This window comes from Symphodus melops, assembly GCF_947650265.1.
Source record: "Symphodus melops genome assembly, chromosome: 1".
Taxonomy (NCBI): Eukaryota; Metazoa; Chordata; class Actinopteri; order Labriformes; family Labridae; genus Symphodus; species Symphodus melops.
This window is the reverse complement of record NC_136691.1, coordinates 42,496,081-42,514,375: the sequence shown is the minus strand read 5'-3', so window position 1 is coordinate 42,514,375 and position 18,295 is coordinate 42,496,081. Positions and strand designations below refer to the sequence as shown.

Sequence of the window (18,295 nt, the reverse complement as noted above, 5' to 3'; positions counted from 1 at the left end):
TGATTTCTTCAGGCGTTTTTGTGTCAAGTTAAATGTTTGGTTTAAAGCTTTATTAACCCATATGTTCTTCAATCTTTTTAGATATAGATAGACGGACAGACAGACAGACAGACAGACAGACAGACAGACAGACAGACAGACAGACAGACAGACAGACAGACAGACAGACAGACAGACAGACAGACAGACAGACAGACAGACAGACAGACAGACAGACAGACAGACAGACAGATAGATAGATAGATAGATAGATAGATAGATAGATAGATAGATAGATAGATAGATAGATAGATAGATAGATAGATAGATAGATAGATAGATAGATAGATAGATAGGCCATACCAATCCTTAACAGTATTCATATCACTACAAGACATTGTGGTATAACTGGAATGAACTGAATGTAGTTATTAAAAAATTAAAATCATTGCTATTTTGGCCCCGGCCAACCACTTCTAACATCTAAGCTTGTATTTTTGGAATTTAGAGTCAGAACCACGAATGACAGATTAACTCAAGTAATCCTGAGATTACAGTGAAAAGCTAAACCCAAAACCCAAATCCTGTATGTTTATTGTTCTTTATACACAATTTTGGAAAAGTGTTGTTTATTTGCGTCATGAAAATTACAAGTGCTTAGTGCACCTGAAAATAACTGCTCTAAAACATCCTGTCAAAAATTTCCATGCACATGTTTTTGGGCCGTCTCACAAGTATAGATTATGAACAATTTGCTAAAATGATTTAACCTAATCATTTTGGAATTTTACATTTTATATTAATGATTACATTTAATTTATTTTTGAGGGTAGATTTGAGACATGAAACACTTTAGTTTCATATCCACAAACATCTCTTCAAAAGGAACCATTTCTTCTTCAATGGAGAACATGATAACCTTTGCTTTGGCTCATTTTGTACCTGAACACAACTGTGCACACGATTGCTGAGGTCAAACAAGTTTTTGTTATATGTTACATACAAAAGGGTTTTATTTAGCAGAGGGCTTCTGGCTTTGAATCACATGTGTTTTAAAACAGCCGAAAACACAGTCACATTAGTGTTCCTTTTGTCTGCTGTCTGAAGAGCTGCACCCTGTTTCATCTGAGGATGACATCATCACTTCACACTTCATGCTGCTTTTCATGAAAAGGAAATTTTACTTTAAAGCTCAAGTTCCCACTATTTGCAAATTCTCAGAGGCTGATGCAGGATTAAAAGTTTATGGCAGTAAAATGCTCAACTCGTGCAAAGCAGCATGCCTTTGAAAGCCTCACAGAGCTTATGGGCTGATTTTGTCGGCTATTTACTTGAACTGTTGTGTAAAATTACCTCCAAAAAAAGTTATGCCACTGACCTAAATTGATTGAATCTTTTTTTTTTTTTAATTATTACTCATTTTATTTCCAGTAAGATCCATTAATCTAACAGTCTCATCACTTATGCTTAGGGAAATATTACTCCACATTTATATGAATCTTTCTCAGCTGTTTTCATGCTAATCATGAATAAAGAAAAGTGACACCTTTTCTCCAAGTGACATTGTGAGATTACCTTCCAGTACATAAAATAGAGATTGTAGGCATACAAATAATAGAAAATACAAAATACAGCTCACTGTTATTAGAGAGCACTGAGACCTAAAAGGGGCAATGTTTTTTTGTGATTTTGACTCAGCATTCCTTATTAGGCTACCCGGGGGCTAGGAATGTGTTTGAGAAGTTAATGAGTCAGACACCCCCGCCTTTCCTGAGATCATATGCTGCACCTGACAACAGGGACCATTATGTAAGTAGTGAGACTGAAGTGGAACATCCATTATTAGTAGTTCATTCACACTTATTTTTTTAAGGCAGCATCCAAAATGAAAATCAACAATGAAACTAGGGAGTCCATGAAAACGGTGAGTTGGAATCGACCCACTGAGCTCATATCTTACTAACCATTCAGCACCTGAGCAGGCTTAGATTCAAATGTATGCTTTCCACGTGATTCATTTTTGAACTGAAGCCAATTTGCTATGAATATGAGTATTTGTTCACACATGCATTATTATTTGATTACTGGGATAGCCTGCGACAAGACCATGTAAGGGGAGCTGTGTGAGATTTGGCCTGTAAACAGAGTTTTTCACTCTGTGTTTTGGTTGCTTTTGTCTTATGTTTCTTCTACTTATTGGAAGATGATGATTTTGCTCAAATTAAAGTATCCGTACCACAAGTCAAAGTAAAGAAGAGAGGGGTCAATATTATTAAATGTGGTCTTAGAATGTGAAAGGGCTGACTACTATTATCTGCCACTACTACTGAATGAGTTACTCATTTAATAGTAGTAGTAAGTATAGTAGCATTGATTAAGCATTGTGGTCAGAATACGTGACATGTACTAGATATAAGGTTAAGCATTGTGAGGAATAGTAAAACATTTTTTTTTTTAAAGACATAAAAAATGATACATTACTTATATTCCTGCCTATGAATCAATTTCATGTCATTAGTTACTGCAAGCTTCCAGGTTTTGTGGATTTCCTGTGAAGTCTTTTTTGTTTTTGGTAATAATTAGATTTTAAGAATTTGTAATTAATGATCATCACATTATCAAAAGCTCTACACGATATTAGCAGTTGACTTATTAATCAAACTAAAGCAAATAATTAGAAGCTATAAACCTCTTATCACCCAGCGTAAGTGAAGAAAAAGGAACTCGTAGGGTGTTATGAAACATTTTATTATTATTTGTAGTTTTCTACAAACCCGTTACAACAAAATATTCATACAGACTTTGTAGGTTGGAGATGTTCACATCACTTTAATTGCTGCTCTTGTGAACTTTGACACATATCTGGGGTTTTTACTCTGGGGTGTGTGTCTCATGAAGTCTTGATTCATTATCTTTTTTTGTACTATTTTGACCTTTCACTGGCTTTTCTTGAGCGAAATTGAGATTTAGGATTTTGTGGGGTAAAAGATATTAAGACTGTAATAATCATATTGCTGCTGGACATTTCTTTCTCTGTTTTTAATGAAAGAAATCAGTACTCAGTGAGTCTATTGTTGAAAGCTTATCTCTCGGCAGTCAGTTTCCTTAACCTTCTCTGCAGCTGTTTGCGAAGCCTTGGTATTTAATCTACACAGCACTACATGGGGAATCATTCAAAAATGTTCTGTCTTCTGACCTTTTAATTGTGCGCAACACCATGTGCCCGGATGGCTGTAGTCAGGGGCGTAGCACAAAATTCAGTATCCTGCACATATATGTTTATCTGTGAGTACGGGCCCCTCCTCACACCCGCTTACTTCTACCCATATCCTTGCTCACGTGAAGGCTTCATATACTCCCCTTTACCAACCCCTATTCTGACGCCCCTGGCTCTAGTACGTCCCACTTCTTTTCACTCTGAGAAATACACCCGAGGCGAATTTTGCGATTTGATTCAGATCTGATGCCATGAAATCGTGATATGCACAGTCCAGCCGCTTCTCTCCACCACGCGGTCACTTTATGACAACAGATCAATTGTATCATCCTCAGGATAAACTCGGCCTCTCGTCAGATTCACTTGAGAACAAACTCTTTACATGAAGGAAAGACCTGTCTCTGTGCACAAACTTTATTGGACCATACTCTGAGCAAAACATCGGCTTCAAAATGCCTAAAGAATTTATGGACGAGTATCAACCTCTGCTTATTAAAGGAATCAAAGATACAAAGCAACCAACGGTATGTAGATTAAGATGGAACAAGATGGGATGCAGCAGCTTTTTTTGCGTTATGTGTTTTATGCCAAATTGTCTTTGTGTTTCTGTATCTGCTTTTTTTTTTGCAGTTTCCAAACCGATCACTTCTTCTGGCTGTATGCGCTGCTTGTATAGGGGGAACCTTTCAGTATGGATACAATGTATCTGTCATCAATGCACCTACAATGGTAAAAACTTTTCTAAGGGACAGTCCAACTTTCTCCATAATATGTTGAACCTTGTGTACTCACATTGAAAATGGTATAAACTATAGTCTGTCTGTCTGATTATCACAAACATATAGTATATCGATCCACTTCATAGTGATGGCAGGTAACATTTTCCCGCATCTTTATTTTTTATCTTCTTTTTCTTTGTTTTCTCCAGTTTGTTCATAATTTCATCAACCAAACATGGAGTGATCGTTACCAATCAGACATATCCGACCATGTTCTCACTCTGCTCTGGTCCACTATTGTGTCTATATTCACAGTAGGAGGACTTATTGGAGTAACAATCGGTGGGACGATGTCTATGATGCTAGGGAGGTATGGACCAGAAAAGACATGTTTGTTTGTGTATTGTCTTTTATTTTGTTTCAGTTATTAAGTTACATTCTGATTTTTATTCAGGAAAGGGGCACTGTTGGCTAATAATATATTTGCAATATTTGCTGCTCTTCTAATGGGTCTGAGTTACCCGACTGGATACTTTGAATTACTCATTGCTGGACGTCTTTTCTGTGGAATAAACGCAGGTAAGTTATTATTATGAATACAATTGATTTTCATTTCTATTTTGAATTTGTAAAGAAAAGGCATCGTTCAAATACAGTGTCAGACAAAAAAAAGAATTAACAAACTGAAAATCATCAGCAAAGAAATGGTTAAAAACATATGATATTTTTGTAACTCCCTTTAAATATGCTATCATCTTGTTCATCTTTACATTCTGGCATTGATCATGTTATATTTTTGATAAAGGCATTGGACTTTGTGTTCAACCTCTGTATTTGGGAGAAATAGCTCCGACCTCTCTCCGTGGTGCCATGGGAACAGGAACTTCTATTTTCATCACTGGTGGAATTTTGTCAGGACAAGTGATTGGTCTCAAGTAAATGCTTAATATAACTTCTTTTCTTTTATCATGAGAAATATGAACCTTTCAACAGAATCTGTCATATCATAATGAAACATCTCTGTGTGATCGGATAGTGAGCTCCTGGGCAGAGAAGAGCAGTGGCATCTCCTGCTCGCCACCACATGTGTCCCAGCCATCATGCAGCTCCTGATCCTGCCCTGGTTCCCTGAGAGCCCGCGATACCTGCTCATTGACAAAGGAGATGATGCCAGATGTAAAAAAGGTCAACCAAAACTGTCACTTACTCCATTCTGAAATAACAGTGATTTGATATTTGGCATAGAAAAATTGCCAAACTTAGCGCACATGACAGGATCACGTTTGTGGACCCCTATTGTCTGGCATCACTTGAGGCAGAGTCATTTGTCTTCATGTGAGTTCAAGCATGTGGCCACAGTCTGGTAATTTGAAAAGAAACTGATGTGATGCAGTAAACCTTTTGATGGTATTATCCCCAAAAAATGACTCTAAAGAACAATCAGATTAAATCAATGATGAATGCAGAAAAAAATTACAATTAACAAGTGAGTCATGTGCCTTTCTCGTCTGCAGCTCTGGCACAGCTGCACGGAGCAGCTGGCTGTATCAGTGAATGGGAAGAAATCGAGAAGGAGAGGAATAATTTTGTAGGTTTTAAAGCAAAGAAACCCTGGGAGCTGTTCTCTGATCGAAGTATCCGCTGGCAGCTTCTTACCATCTTGCTGCTCAACGCTGCACAACAGCTGAATGGCATCAATGCTGTATGTATATGATGATATGTCTGTTTTCACATAGCAGTCTCTCAGTGCCAACAACCTTTAAGACAATTTCAACTGCTTAAGCTATGAAAAGATGATTTTCGTTTGTTCTGCTTTACTATGTTCCCTCTAGATTTATTTCTACGCAGACTACTTGTTCAAACAAGCAGGTATTCCTTCTGAAAAGATACCATATGTGACGATAGGCACTGGTGCTTGTGAATGTGTCACGGCTTTAACATGTGTAAGTACAGTTTCACACGTTGTTCTTGTGTGCATAACTTTGTGTGCATCAAGTTTGGATGTCTCTTCTTGCTTCAGAAAAACATCAGTAGTGTTAGATGCACAAAACAGGGTTTGAAAATGTATCATTGTGCATATCTTTTATGAGCTTCAAGCATTTGACTCACGTTTAGACAGCGCCCTCGTAAAATTGTTAAATATAAAAAGAAGAAAACTACTTTCTCCACCAAAGAAAAAGGCGTGTGATAAAGAAATGAGGGCAACACAAGGACATATCAGGAAATAAATGTTGTGGAACTGAAAAGAAAGAAACAAATATATGAAAATGACACGTGAACAATTATGTGAAACAGCAAGGGTGAAACAAACTGAAATACCATGGTGTACAATTTAACAGAACAAAACTAGAACATGACCATGAAAGGTTGGAGCATCTTTAAAAGATAACGGTTGCCTGAAAAGTCATCTTGATCTTGTGACATGCTGTGTGTCTCACAGGGTCTGCTCATTGACCGTCTGGGAAGGAAAGTGCTCATCGCAGGAGGATACACACTAATGAGTATCTGCTGCGTTTTGATCACGCTAACACTCACTTTCCAGGTAAAGGATCTTAAAAGAAAGTTGTGTAAAAAAAATTATATTTAATTCACTAGTTTACAGGCTTGCATTAAGGAATGTGTGTAAGACAAATAGTTAGTTTTGCTTGTGGGCAAAACACAAATGATATAAATAAATCTGCAGGGATAAGTTCATTTAAGAAGATTAGACTTTCAAGGAAGGAGACTGGTGAATGAAAAAGAGTGCAGGCCGCGAAATGTTGGAGAGTGTGACGAAAACATGGGCATTTAGTCAACTTTTGATTCTTTAACAATTGGGTGTATCAGGATGGCTCTGCATGTATAAAGGAGGTGTGTACAAGTTCTGTTATATGTCCTGTTTGCTCATCTGACATATTGTAGGTCCTGGTCCACATTACCAACGTAAGAAACAAGAGATGATGTTTCATCTACTCATACAGGACCCTTTTTAGTGTCCCAAAAATAGACCACACTTTTTTCATAAACACAAAAAAAGTACTTAAAAGCTTCAGCTGAATTGATTGCTAAGCCTTTGCTCATATTTTATTCTTTATCTGGGGAAGCAGTCCATGTTCTCCGCCTATTAAAAGTCAGGGACCTTCTGGAACTATTACTCTTTGTCCAAACGTCCTACCAGGGCCAAGACTCTACAAGTGAACTGTCAACTAGAAAAAGGCTTACAACAAAGCTTTGGATGATAATCAATCCGGCTTTAGTGTTTTTGATCATATTAATGCATTTAGTTCTGTTGACCATGTGCTGCGGATGTGCTGACTTGTTGGTGTGGTTGGCTGTGAAGAATTCAGAACCCATTGTGTTTAATCAGGCGGTCACAAGTCAAGCTTCACGCTTCAATTTTGAAATAGATTTTGAAAGATATTCTCGCAGCTAAAGCACATCTCTATGCAGGGGATATAGTAGTCTATAGCCTCTTCTCTGAGTGTAATATATGATTGATCCTCCATTCAGACTGCAATGAAACACTATCATCTGTCAAGTATTTTGGTAATAACAGGCCATCTCTCTCACAGTGAATCTAGTGAATAAACCGAGAGTTAGGCGTTGTGACTACTATGAAAACTGGTCTTCCTTCATTTAGCACTCAACAAAACTCTTACATAGACCAAGTTCTGAAGTATTTAAGACTATGGCCTCATTATACACAACATGCTTTTTCCTTACCCGATTGACATTGCATACTATGCCATTTTTGTTTTTATCTCAAGAGACTTCTTGACTTACAACAGATTAAACAATAACATGCCATTTCAATTTCCAAACACTTGTGCTTTTATGTCTTTATCTTCGTCACAGGAGAGCAACCCAGTAGTTCCATACTTGAGCATGGCGTGTGTATTTGCTTTTATTCTGAGTTTTGGCCTCGGACCAGGTAACTTTATCAATAAGTACCCTTAACACATCCCTTCAGCAGCTATTGATCTGCACCACAGTTAAAACACATATCTTTTGTTGTTCTCTCTTCCATGAAGGTGGTGTGACTAACATCTTGACCGCTGAACTATTCACACAAAGTACGAGGCCTGCAGCATACATTATCTCTGGGTCTCTCAACTGGTTCAGCTTCTTCTTTATCGGCCTGGCCTTTCCTTTCATTGTGGTAAATATCAGAAATTGTTTAACACCTGGAAATGAGAAAACAAATGTTGGATATTTGAGAGTGTGACTCTTACTTTGGTAATGTTTCCTTTTCACAGATCGGGCTGCAGCAGTACTGTTTCCTTGTGTTCTTGGTCATATGTGCCTTAGTGGCAACATACATTTGTCTTGCTGTTCCTGAAACCAAGAACAAAACCTTTCTTGAAATTGAGAATGCATTCCAGTCAAACAACAAAAAGGCGAATGGCGTGGACGGAGCAGGAGCAATACTGCTATCGACGTCTATATGAAGTACAACCCATGACTCAGGGGTCACACGTGTTGAGATGTGTATGTGTTATATAGAGTTTACTTATATCACAAAGAGCTGTCATATACTTTAGAAAATGTAGCATGATAATAAAGGTGTCTTAAGTTATGGAGCCTTGCTTGAACTTCAATGTACTGTTGTAGAATGATTAGGTCTTTTTCTGTCATGCACAAATGTGCTTTTAACTGATCTTAATCTGTAATATTTTGTGAAAATAAATGTTGGTTTGTACAACTTTCATGAAGGATTTTCTTTTAAAAGTAACAATTAATTCATGACAAGCATCAAAGTGCCGATAAAACTTCTTAGATTTCAGTTTTGGAGGACAAGGGTTCATTGAGGTGTGTCCCGTGCAGGTCTACTGTATATTTACAGGGCCAGAGGAAGAAAGCACAACCGATTTAGAAGTATAGATAGTTGCCCTTAACATGTGTCAAACAGACAAAGTATTACAAACAGGTATGGGAAATATGCTCAAATAAAAGGGTCACATGGTAACTGCATAAACAACCTTATTTGTTGTCTCGGTTACGATCTCCGACTGGATCGGACCCAAAAGCACCACTCGTAAAACAGATTCAAGCAAGTGTCCAATTTAATAAACAATTAAGTGACAGTGAGGGGGGGGGGGGTGATGCATCCAGGGATCCCAATGGTGAGGTGAACACTCGGTCCGAGTGTGATGTGAGTCTCCAATCCCGTGGTGAAGTTCCTCCTGAGAATTATCAGCAGGCAGTGAGCAGGTAGTGAAGAACACACACAAATCTGAAGTGGGGAAGCACAGAGGAGTTAGTACCCAGTTTAACCAAGCTAGATGAAAAATACAAAAGGCCGTGATCCAAAAAACTCAACTACCACACTGGTAAGACGCAACGATCTGGCACCGAGGCAGAGGAAATCCAGGTTTAAATACAGCCAGGGTTGATGAGATGAGGAGAAACACAGGAAAACAGGTAGCCACGCCTACAGCCACACAGACTAACAGGGGAAAGAAACATGAGGATCACAGACAGGGAATACAAACAACACACAACAGGAAAGGAAGGACCTGCCATGATAGGGATCAGGACAGTCTCTCTATCTCCTGCTGTTGTTTGTCTGTAAATGTATGATGGTGTGGGTGGACTGTGGAACCGAATGACAAAACAAATGTATTTTATATCTCCAAAAACAGTAAAAAGAAAAAAAAAAAAAGGTTCTAAAGAACTTGGTTCCAAGCTTGCACTCTATGCCCCCCGTAGTCAATAATAATGAGGTTGTTGAATAGGCTCTGACATGGTCACTGCATTTAACATGGGCCTGAAGTTAAAGTAATAATTCAGATGCTGACATAAGTAGCTTATCTTTTACACTCAACGTTGTACACAGCAATTCAACATTAGATATTTATGTTTTTGTACTGGTAAGAGCCACTTATTTTTACAGTCAGTGAAGTAAAAAAAAATTCTATTGTGTTTACAGCAGAGCCTTTTTCTGAAATTGCATTCAATTTTTAGAATACTTTCCAAATGTAAATGTCTTCAAAAATGCTGTCAAACTATGACATCTGTTTAGTTTGATGCTAGATTTGTTTCAAGTGACTGAAGCTCAGCATTATTTTGTTTTAATTGTATCAGATATATCAGGCTCCATTCATTACAGGGTGCCAATGATAGTTGTGGGAAAAAAGGTCAGGAATATTTAACTGCAAAATCAGGAATATGCACAATAAAAGTTGCTTTGCTGAGTCGCCAGCCATTAACCACATCACTGTTGTGAATGTCAAAATGGCTACTTTACCACATCTGTGTTTTCAGTTCAGTTTACAATATCAAAGTGGGTTTAGTGAGTCTACACATTATGATTAAGTAAAATACTAAATACTAAAAAATAAAAAAAAATAAAAAACCCTAATAAAATCGAGTTCATTCACCATCTTTCCAACGGATGGCGATAATGTTCACACTGAGTCAGGAGCCGAAGAAGAAGAAGAACTAGGCTCCTCCCACTCAAGATGGCGACCTAGAGGTGGATCCACGCTCGTTTGTTGACATATATTCACAATACAAGTTTCTGCGAAAGTATTGGACTTAAAACTGTTAACAGTATGTCGAGACTGATAGTTAAAAACCTCCCAAATGGGGTAAGTAACCCGCCCAGATGTCAGAAGAAGGTAACGGTACATTTTAGTTTTAATCCAGCTGAAAGTCTAACCGTGTTCTCTCGTGTGCAGATGAAGGAGGAGAGGTTCAAGTCCATGTTTGCTGCCTTTGGAACTGTGACTGACTGCTCTCTCAAGTTCACCAAAGACGGCAAGTTCCGCAAGTTCGGCTTTGTGGGTTTTAAAGACGAAGAAGATGCGAACAGAGCATTGAAGCATTTCGATAAGAGCTTCGTTGACACGTCCAGAGTGACGGTAAGGGACAGTTATGACTAAAAGACTTGACATGCTTTTAGGATTTAATTGTATGAACGTAAACACGTTGTTGTAATTTTCTTGTAGGTGGAGATGTGCAAGGCATTTGGAGATCCCACTAAAGCCAAAGCCTGGAGCAAACATACCCAGAGCTCAGGGCCGGAAAAACCTACCAAACCTGCAGACACTGACAGGAAAAAGGTACATGCAGAATAAATGAATGATATCGCACCCAGGGCTTACATTTTTCAAGCACTGTGCCTGAACTCAGGCGTGAGGCTTGTGGTGAAAAAAGATGAAATAATTAACCCAATAGATAGAAAACAACCCGTTATTTCTATCTATAAATATTGCCAATGCTGCTGTACTCATTCAAGAAATGAAAGATGTCCTGCTCTCCTATGGGCTTTAGTGGCACCAGGTAGTGAGGGGCAAGAAGACAAGAGACACAGGCAAGGAAAAAGAACCCTCACCTACTCGACATCTCAGACACTGTCCACATGGTGTCTATTCCTGCCAAGGTTCTTTTGCACCCATTTAAGGCGGAAATTAAAGAATTATCCTGTGATTTGTAGTATGATATCAAAACACCCAAACAGAAACAATTTTTGCCAATTGCCCCTGAAAACAACTTTATACCGCTGAGGAAAATCTCCAGACGAAATCTCTGAAATGGGTCTGCATACTCGAGCCAGATATTTAATTTATTTTTTCAAATAAAGAATAATGTTTATGCAACACTCAAGTGTGGTATTTCCCCTCTTTCAAATAATTCTCTAAATGTTTTTTTTTTGTGTCTGCTTTAGAAAAAGGAAAATAAAAAGGAAACCACAATTGGAAATGTAAGTAAATGTGTCCTTATGTGCTGATGTGGGATGGGATGAGATAGAACCATTAGGTTATCAAACTTAAGACTTCTGGTACCTGTCAAAATGTGTTTATAACACCGTGTAATGTTATTAATTCTTTATCTTGTGTGTTATATTTCTGATCAGTTACTGAAAGTGTTTTATCAAGTAACGTTTGAGGACTAATTGCTAAATATAGACAAGGTAGTTCTCAAAGTAAGGTATTATAGGAATAAGGGGGTTAGGAGCATATTGATGCACTTGATATTGTAACGATTGTGTGTTGTGTGTTTTTAGCTGGAAGAGGATCAGGGCTTCAAGGAGTTTCTGTCAGTACATCAGAATCGAAGCCAAGCACCAACCTGGGCGAATGACAGCATGCAGCAGACGACAGACCCTGACAGCGGACGGGCGAAGACTCAGAGCAAAAAGAAACCTGCTGCAGATGATTACCTCAACTTTGATTCAGACCAGTCAGAGGAAGAGGATGAAAGTGATGAAGATGAAGGTTGGTAATAAGGGTCCCTCAGTCAATCAGTCAGTCACAGAGATAAAAGCTGTGACTCATTATAAAGGTTGGATCTTATGATGTCTGGATTTACGCAAAGTCACAAGGAAAATACAAGTCCGTTTAACTTTCCCCAGGTTACCTCAAGCATTTACACCTTTTAGTCATAACCTTTAAATATTTCACTTTAATAAACATGTAAAGAAATGTATATAGAAGAAGTTGGTGTAGTATGGTCTATAGTTCTTTTTAAGAGACTATGAGGCTAAAGTTCCTGGACTGGGAAATAATTGATGTTGGTAACATTAAATATATCTTTTGTGATTGAGATACCCATATTCATTGAGAAATATATAAATGCATACAGTGTGAATGGATATCATGTGTTGACAGATATCAATAGGACCTAATATTATTGATATGCTACTTGTGGATATATAAAAAAGCACACAATCATGCTCTAAAAACCCGGTGTAAATCAAGAAAGAGAAAACGATTATGCAGCTGTAATAATAATAATGTACTCAGGAGGTGTACACATGTGACTATTTTAAGTATCATCCATTTTGCTACTTTCAGGTGCCAGTAAAGAAGCAGTGGAGTCTGGGTTGTCAGATATGGAGTACCTGCGTTCTAAGGTTGCCCGAACAGATGACACCATGGAGGTAAATGAAGAGGAGGATGGTGACGAAGGTGCGGATGACAATGATCGTGTTCCTGCACAGCACACGGACAGTGCCTATGAAAGTGGAGACAGAGAAAACATCTCAAAAAAACAAACTTCAGATTCCTCTGAGAATAAGAAACAAAACAAAGCAAAGACAACGGCCAAACAAGAGGTGAGCGTTCACCGAAATGTTCACATTTGACTTAATGATTCAGTAGAGTTGAGTTTGAAGTAGTTCACACCATCATGTGCTCTTTACAGACTGAGCCTGTGACAGAGTTCACGGTCAAGCTGAGGGGAGCTCCATTTAATGTGAAAGAGGTGAGTGAATAAGCGTTCCTGATTTAAGATCTGTGCTGGAGATATTCAGCCCTTAAAACTTCATAGACATTACTTTGTCTTTTAAAAACAACTTTTTATGTTTCACATGATTAGCAACAAATTCGAGAGTTCATGACCCCGCTGAAGCCCGCAGCCATCAGGATTGGGAAGAACGAAAGTGGAAATAGAACAGGTACTTTATTACAAACTTTATTATTACCCCATTTAGTGTAATCAAAATATCTTTCTCTTCATAAAATACAATAATGTAATGATGCATCACAATATAATATGCTACATATATGGTGGGCACAAAGTTGTGTTGCACGTTTATATTGTTGTGTACCGGCAGAATATAAGTCTGTGTGTGTTGCAGGTTACGTATATGTGGACTTGCACTCTGAAGATCAGGTGGAAAAGGCCTTGAAGAAGAATAAAGACTATATAGGTGAGGGATATTTTGTCATTTTCATTTGTGCATCTTTTTGAGTGACTTTAAGAAAATGTTGCTGAGCTCCTCTCTGGCTCCAATCACACTGTTTCCTGTTTTCTCGGATGCCTCAAAGAGCAGTCTTGTCAAATTTAAAACAGGCAAATGTTTAGGCACTCCTACTTAAACCGTGAATGTATTTAATTTGGCTGCGTTTGTGTTCAGTAAACACGTAATTTGTCTTGAAAGTACAATAATTAAGAGGCATATCTTTATTTTTCTGGTACTTTCTTTTTATTGTTATTTTCAGAGTAAAACAAGGAAAGACAAATTGTTGTCTGTTAGATTTTCTGACCTTGTCCCTGTGTTCTCAGGTGGGCGTTATATTGAGGTTTTCCGCACGGATGCCTCGGGGGGAAAGGCCAAAAGAGACAAGAGCAAAGAAATTGACAGAAACTTCACCAGGAAACTCAAGGAGGATGAAGAGGAGGAGGAAGTTGCAGAGTCGGGTCGACTTTTCGTCAGGAACCTTCCTTACACCTGCAACGAGGAGGAAATCAAGGAACTATTTACTAAACATGGTAAATAAAATGAAACTTTGACCTGCAAAAAAAAGAGCAGGGAACTCTTGTCCACTTATTTATTACTTTACCTTTTTCACAGGCCCACTATCAGAGGTGCTCTTTCCAATTGACAATCTCACAAAGAAGCCTAAGGGATTTGCTTTTGTGACATACATGATACCAGAAAATGCTGTGACCGCTCTGGCTCAGCTGGACGGACATATATTTCAGGTACTTGATTTGTAACACTATCACTTCTACTAAGCAGCTGTAGTTTCAAATAAGTTGGGGCTGATTAGAAACATTGATTCTCTTGTGTTTTCAGGGCAGGATGCTTCACCTGCTGCCCTCCACGGTGAAGAAGGAAAAGTCGGACTCTTCAGATGCTGGCGGTCCTGGCTCTTCTACTTACAAACGTCAAAAAGATGCTAAAAATAAAGCTTCAAGTTCCAGGTATAGAAAACCAAATGACTTTTGCATTTGTGTTTTCCTTCTTTTCAAAAAGAGTGAATTAAAAACGTTTTTGTTTTTTTTCCATGTCTAGAAGATTTCTCGATCCATGCCAATTATTAATCAAATGTTTGTTTGTAGCTCCCACAACTGGAACACCCTTTTTCTGGGCACAAGTGCAGTGGCAGACGCCATCGCTGAAAAATATAACACAACAAAAAGCCAAGTCCTGGACCATGTGAGTTTCACTTATTCTCTATCACTGCTCTCTATGAGATAGTAGGTGATCAGACTGAACCAATCATCCCTTCATTATTACTGTGCATGGTAAATGCTCTATACGCCCTTAAAAGGTGAAATATGATCCAATTTCAGTAACCGGGCTGTCACTTTGAAAGCTTATAGGGTTTTAAAATGCAGCATAACGATTCAAGAGTGGGAAGCTTGGACCGCTTTGAAAAGTCAACATGACAGCAGTACTTGATCTATCCTTCATTTAAGTCCAGGGCAGCAGTTCGAAATATGGATTTCATGTTAAAAAAATGCAACAGAAACACTTGGATGTGTTTATGTCCAGAGCCGGGCTAGAGAGACAATAATCCTGTTTGTCCTTTTTCACATTGCAGCCTCGTCAAAGTGTGAATCACTGAATGCATATTGAAAGTTCTTTCTGTCCTTTTTTTTCTTGTCTGCAGGAGTCAAAGGGAAGCGTTGCAGTGCGCATGGCTCTGGGAGAGACGCAGATCGTTCAAGAGACTAGACAGTTTCTCCTAGACAACGGTGTCAGTTTGGACTCCTTCAGTCAGGTAAATCAAGCTCTTATTCTGGGGTTTGTTAATAATCAATAAACGATTCCTAATGCAGATGTGCCAAATATCTGTGGTTACTGATTCCTCCTGGTGTACAGGCAGCAACGGCGAGAAGTACATCAGTAATCCTGGTTAAGAACCTTCCAGCTGGAGTGACAACGACAGAGTTGGAGGAGCTTTTCTCATCTCATGGCTCTTTAGGTCGCGTCCTTCTGCCGCCCTCTGGACTCACTGCCATCATCGAGTTCCTGGAGCCAACAGAGGCAAAACGAGCCTTCACTCGACTCGCCTACAGCAAGGTGTGTATATTGCTTCAAACTAAACCTTAACATGCAGTTTATGTTTGAGAGTGGTCTCTTTTAAGACTTCCACCGTTCTCCGAACTTTAGTTTCAGCACGTCCCGCTGTATTTGGAGTGGGCCCCTGTCGGAGTTTTTGTTGCAGGCAAACCAGAACCAGGTGAAAATCCAACAAATTAGTATTTTTTAGAACACTAAAAGAATTGTTTCAATAATAATAATAATAATAACATTTAATCTTTCTGTCAAGTATTAGAAAAAGAGGAGGCAGTGGAAGTAGAAACAAAGGGAAATAGTGAAGAAGATGAGGACGAAGATGATGAGGAGGAGGAGTCCGCCCCTGGTTCAACACTTTTCATAAAGAATCTTAATTTCAATACTACAATGGAGAAACTACAGGAGGTGGGTTGATTGATAAAAACAATCCTTGGTTAGGTGAAAAGACGTCGTAGCCTGATGTTTCAGATGGTTATGTTGTTTCTCTGTGTTGCAGACATTCTCCAAATGTGGCAAAGTCAAGTCGTGTTCCATCTCAAAGAAGAAAGATAAAACAGGTACTAAAGACTGAAAATAGGATCTTTCATGTTTAAATGTAGAAATCTCTACAAAGTATTGTTTTGGTTAAGATATAATTGTTAGACAGGGTTTCTATAAGAAGGATATTTGAATTATCTGTTGGCCAAATGTACATTTTAGTTTCTAAAACGGCATTAACAACCACCTATCTTTGATTTCCAGGAAAGTTTTTGTCCATGGGCTACGGTTTTGTCCAGTATCAGACAGCAGAGGCAGCACAGAAAGCCTTAAGGCAGCTCCAGGTATTTTCTTACTTAAACCCACAAATCCCTTTTCCTACAGGTTTGTTGTAAGCTAATGTGTGTGTCTGTGTGTTTTTTTCCCCTCCCCTTCCACCAGCACTGTACGGTAGATGATCATCAGTTAGAACTGAAGATATCTGAGAGAGCCACAAGGTACGATGAGCATCTGAGGGGTTTTAGGGAACTTTGATTGTGGCGAAGAACACAAATGGTGGTCAATACTCTAAGTTATAGAGAGTAAACTAAGTTATATCAAAAGTCAGAATCAGAAATAGAAATGTCGTTTCTGTTGCTCTTAAAAACAATACAGCATAAAGAAATATAAATAGAAAGAATAACATTAGAAATAAAAATAATAAATGAATTACTATGTACAAAAGAAAGTAGACGTTATATGAAACACAGAAGTAAAAGGTTTGTATAATTTTAAAAATATTACGGTAGTTTAGGTTCAGCTAAGTATATCTTGATGTTTATCGTCACTTCTAAATAAACCGTTTCCCCCCTGTGTACAGGACCACTGAGTTGCCTCGTAAGAAGAAGCAAGTTGAGAAGAAACAAACGGGATCAAAGATCCTCGTGAGAAACGTGCCCTTCCAGGCCACCGTCAGGGAAATTCGTGAACTCTTCTGGTAGCGGTCATACTCATACAAGTGTTTGGACAGAATGTTTAGAACAGGACAGTTTAGTAACAACTGTGCTCTTTCCTTTCAGTACATTTGGAGAGCTGAAGACAGTCCGTCTTCCAAAGAAAGCCGCTGGTTCAGGGAATCATAGAGGATTCGGCTTCATTGACTTCCTTACTAAACAAGATGCTAAGGTTTGTGTTTGTAGATATTTACTGCCCCGTAGTCCTAAATTAGAGTGTACACTATTGTGTTGAATCCTATACCCTGTTTCCTGTATAGAAAGCCTTTGCGGCGCTGTGCCACAGCACTCATCTTTATGGGAGACGCCTTGTGCTGGAGTGGGCTGATGCTGAGGAAACAGTAGAAACTTTGAGGCGGAAAACAGCCGAACATTTTCATGGTAAATGTTTTTTGTGTAACAACATGCATGGTTAAATGCAACCCTGCTGCTTATTAACGGGTTTTTTTATGTCTTTGTTCCTCCATGGCAGTGGCTTCTAAAAAGCAACGAAAAGCAGAGGTTCTGGAAGGAATTCTGGAAACAATGGAAACTGGAGGGGCTGTGGAAGACTGAGTTTCCTTTAAGCTGTTGTCTTCTTGACTCGACCAGAGCTCCTGCTTTTTTCTATAAAAACTAGAATATTTACAAAACAAGGACCTGAGTTGCATGTGCTATAGAAGAAGCAGCAGCTGGTTACAGCTATGCTGCCAATATAAAAACGTTGAACTTTTGACTTTCCATGTTTTGTTACATTGTGTAAATAAAACATGTTTTTTATTGAACAATGTGTTGACAGACCATGGGCCCGTGTCACTTCTAATATAAAATGTTATTTCACCTTGTAAAAAGTTTCTTCATTATGGCATTTTAAAGTGTGCAAGTGGCTGAAAAAAAAACAACTTGTTTTTTATAAGAACCATCTCTGCAATATAGTTTCGATTGGAGGAACTATCCCTCAGAACTATGGTCTCTTAGGAACTACTTGTTTCCACCAAATCTAAAAGGGTAGAAATCTAGTTCTGAGGTAGAAGTTTACCCCTAAAAAAGTCCATGCTAGGGGTTGTTTAGGGACTTTTGACAAAAGGGCATTCAGCCCCTGCAGAGCTAATTGTCTCTGATTGGTCACCCACTGTGTTTGAAAGACCGCAGCTGAAAGCCCTTTGCTTTGTTTTGACCCTACCTTTATTTTAATCAA

The 18,295-nt window shown here is 38.6% G+C and overlaps 2 protein-coding genes across 4 annotated transcripts; both read left to right on the top strand.

Annotated features, from left to right (window-relative positions):
* Positions 1–1,801: 1,801 nt before the first annotated feature.
* slc2a11b (solute carrier family 2 member 11b) lies at positions 1,802–8,672 on the top strand. 2 transcript variants are annotated; one of them, XM_079349504.1, is made up of 12 exons: positions 1,802–1,903; positions 3,827–3,925; positions 4,125–4,285; positions 4,370–4,494; positions 4,721–4,850; positions 4,952–5,100; positions 5,430–5,617; positions 5,748–5,858; positions 6,356–6,457; positions 7,750–7,825; positions 7,926–8,053; positions 8,151–8,672. In XM_079349504.1, the coding sequence occupies exons 1-12, from the start codon at positions 1,865–1,867 to the stop codon at positions 8,340–8,342; spliced, it is 1,500 nt and encodes a 499-aa protein (XP_079205630.1). In that variant the 5' UTR covers positions 1,802–1,864; the 3' UTR covers positions 8,343–8,672. The 2 variants fall into 2 exon arrangements, with proteins under 2 accessions (XP_079205630.1, XP_079205629.1); XM_079349503.1 differs by lacking the exon at positions 1,802–1,903 and adding an exon at positions 3,488–3,720.
* A 1,626-nt stretch (positions 8,673–10,298) lies between these two features.
* Positions 10,299–17,895, top strand: rbm19 (RNA binding motif protein 19). Of its 2 annotated transcripts, none has more exons than XM_079349451.1 (24): positions 10,299–10,484; positions 10,575–10,757; positions 10,845–10,958; positions 11,564–11,599; positions 11,903–12,113; positions 12,693–12,952; positions 13,042–13,101; positions 13,216–13,294; positions 13,478–13,549; positions 13,906–14,112; positions 14,195–14,325; positions 14,420–14,547; positions 14,686–14,782; positions 15,240–15,350; positions 15,452–15,652; positions 15,743–15,812; positions 15,909–16,054; positions 16,146–16,206; positions 16,391–16,470; positions 16,568–16,623; positions 16,986–17,102; positions 17,185–17,290; positions 17,379–17,499; positions 17,591–17,895. In XM_079349451.1, exons 1-24 carry the CDS (start codon positions 10,449–10,451, stop codon positions 17,671–17,673), a joined length of 2,766 nt encoding a protein of 921 aa, XP_079205577.1. In that variant the 5' UTR covers positions 10,299–10,448; the 3' UTR covers positions 17,674–17,895. The 2 variants fall into 2 exon arrangements, with proteins under 2 accessions (XP_079205577.1, XP_079205576.1); XM_079349450.1 differs by having other exon boundaries at positions 15,903–16,054.
* The last annotated feature ends 400 nt before the right edge of the window (positions 17,896–18,295 follow it).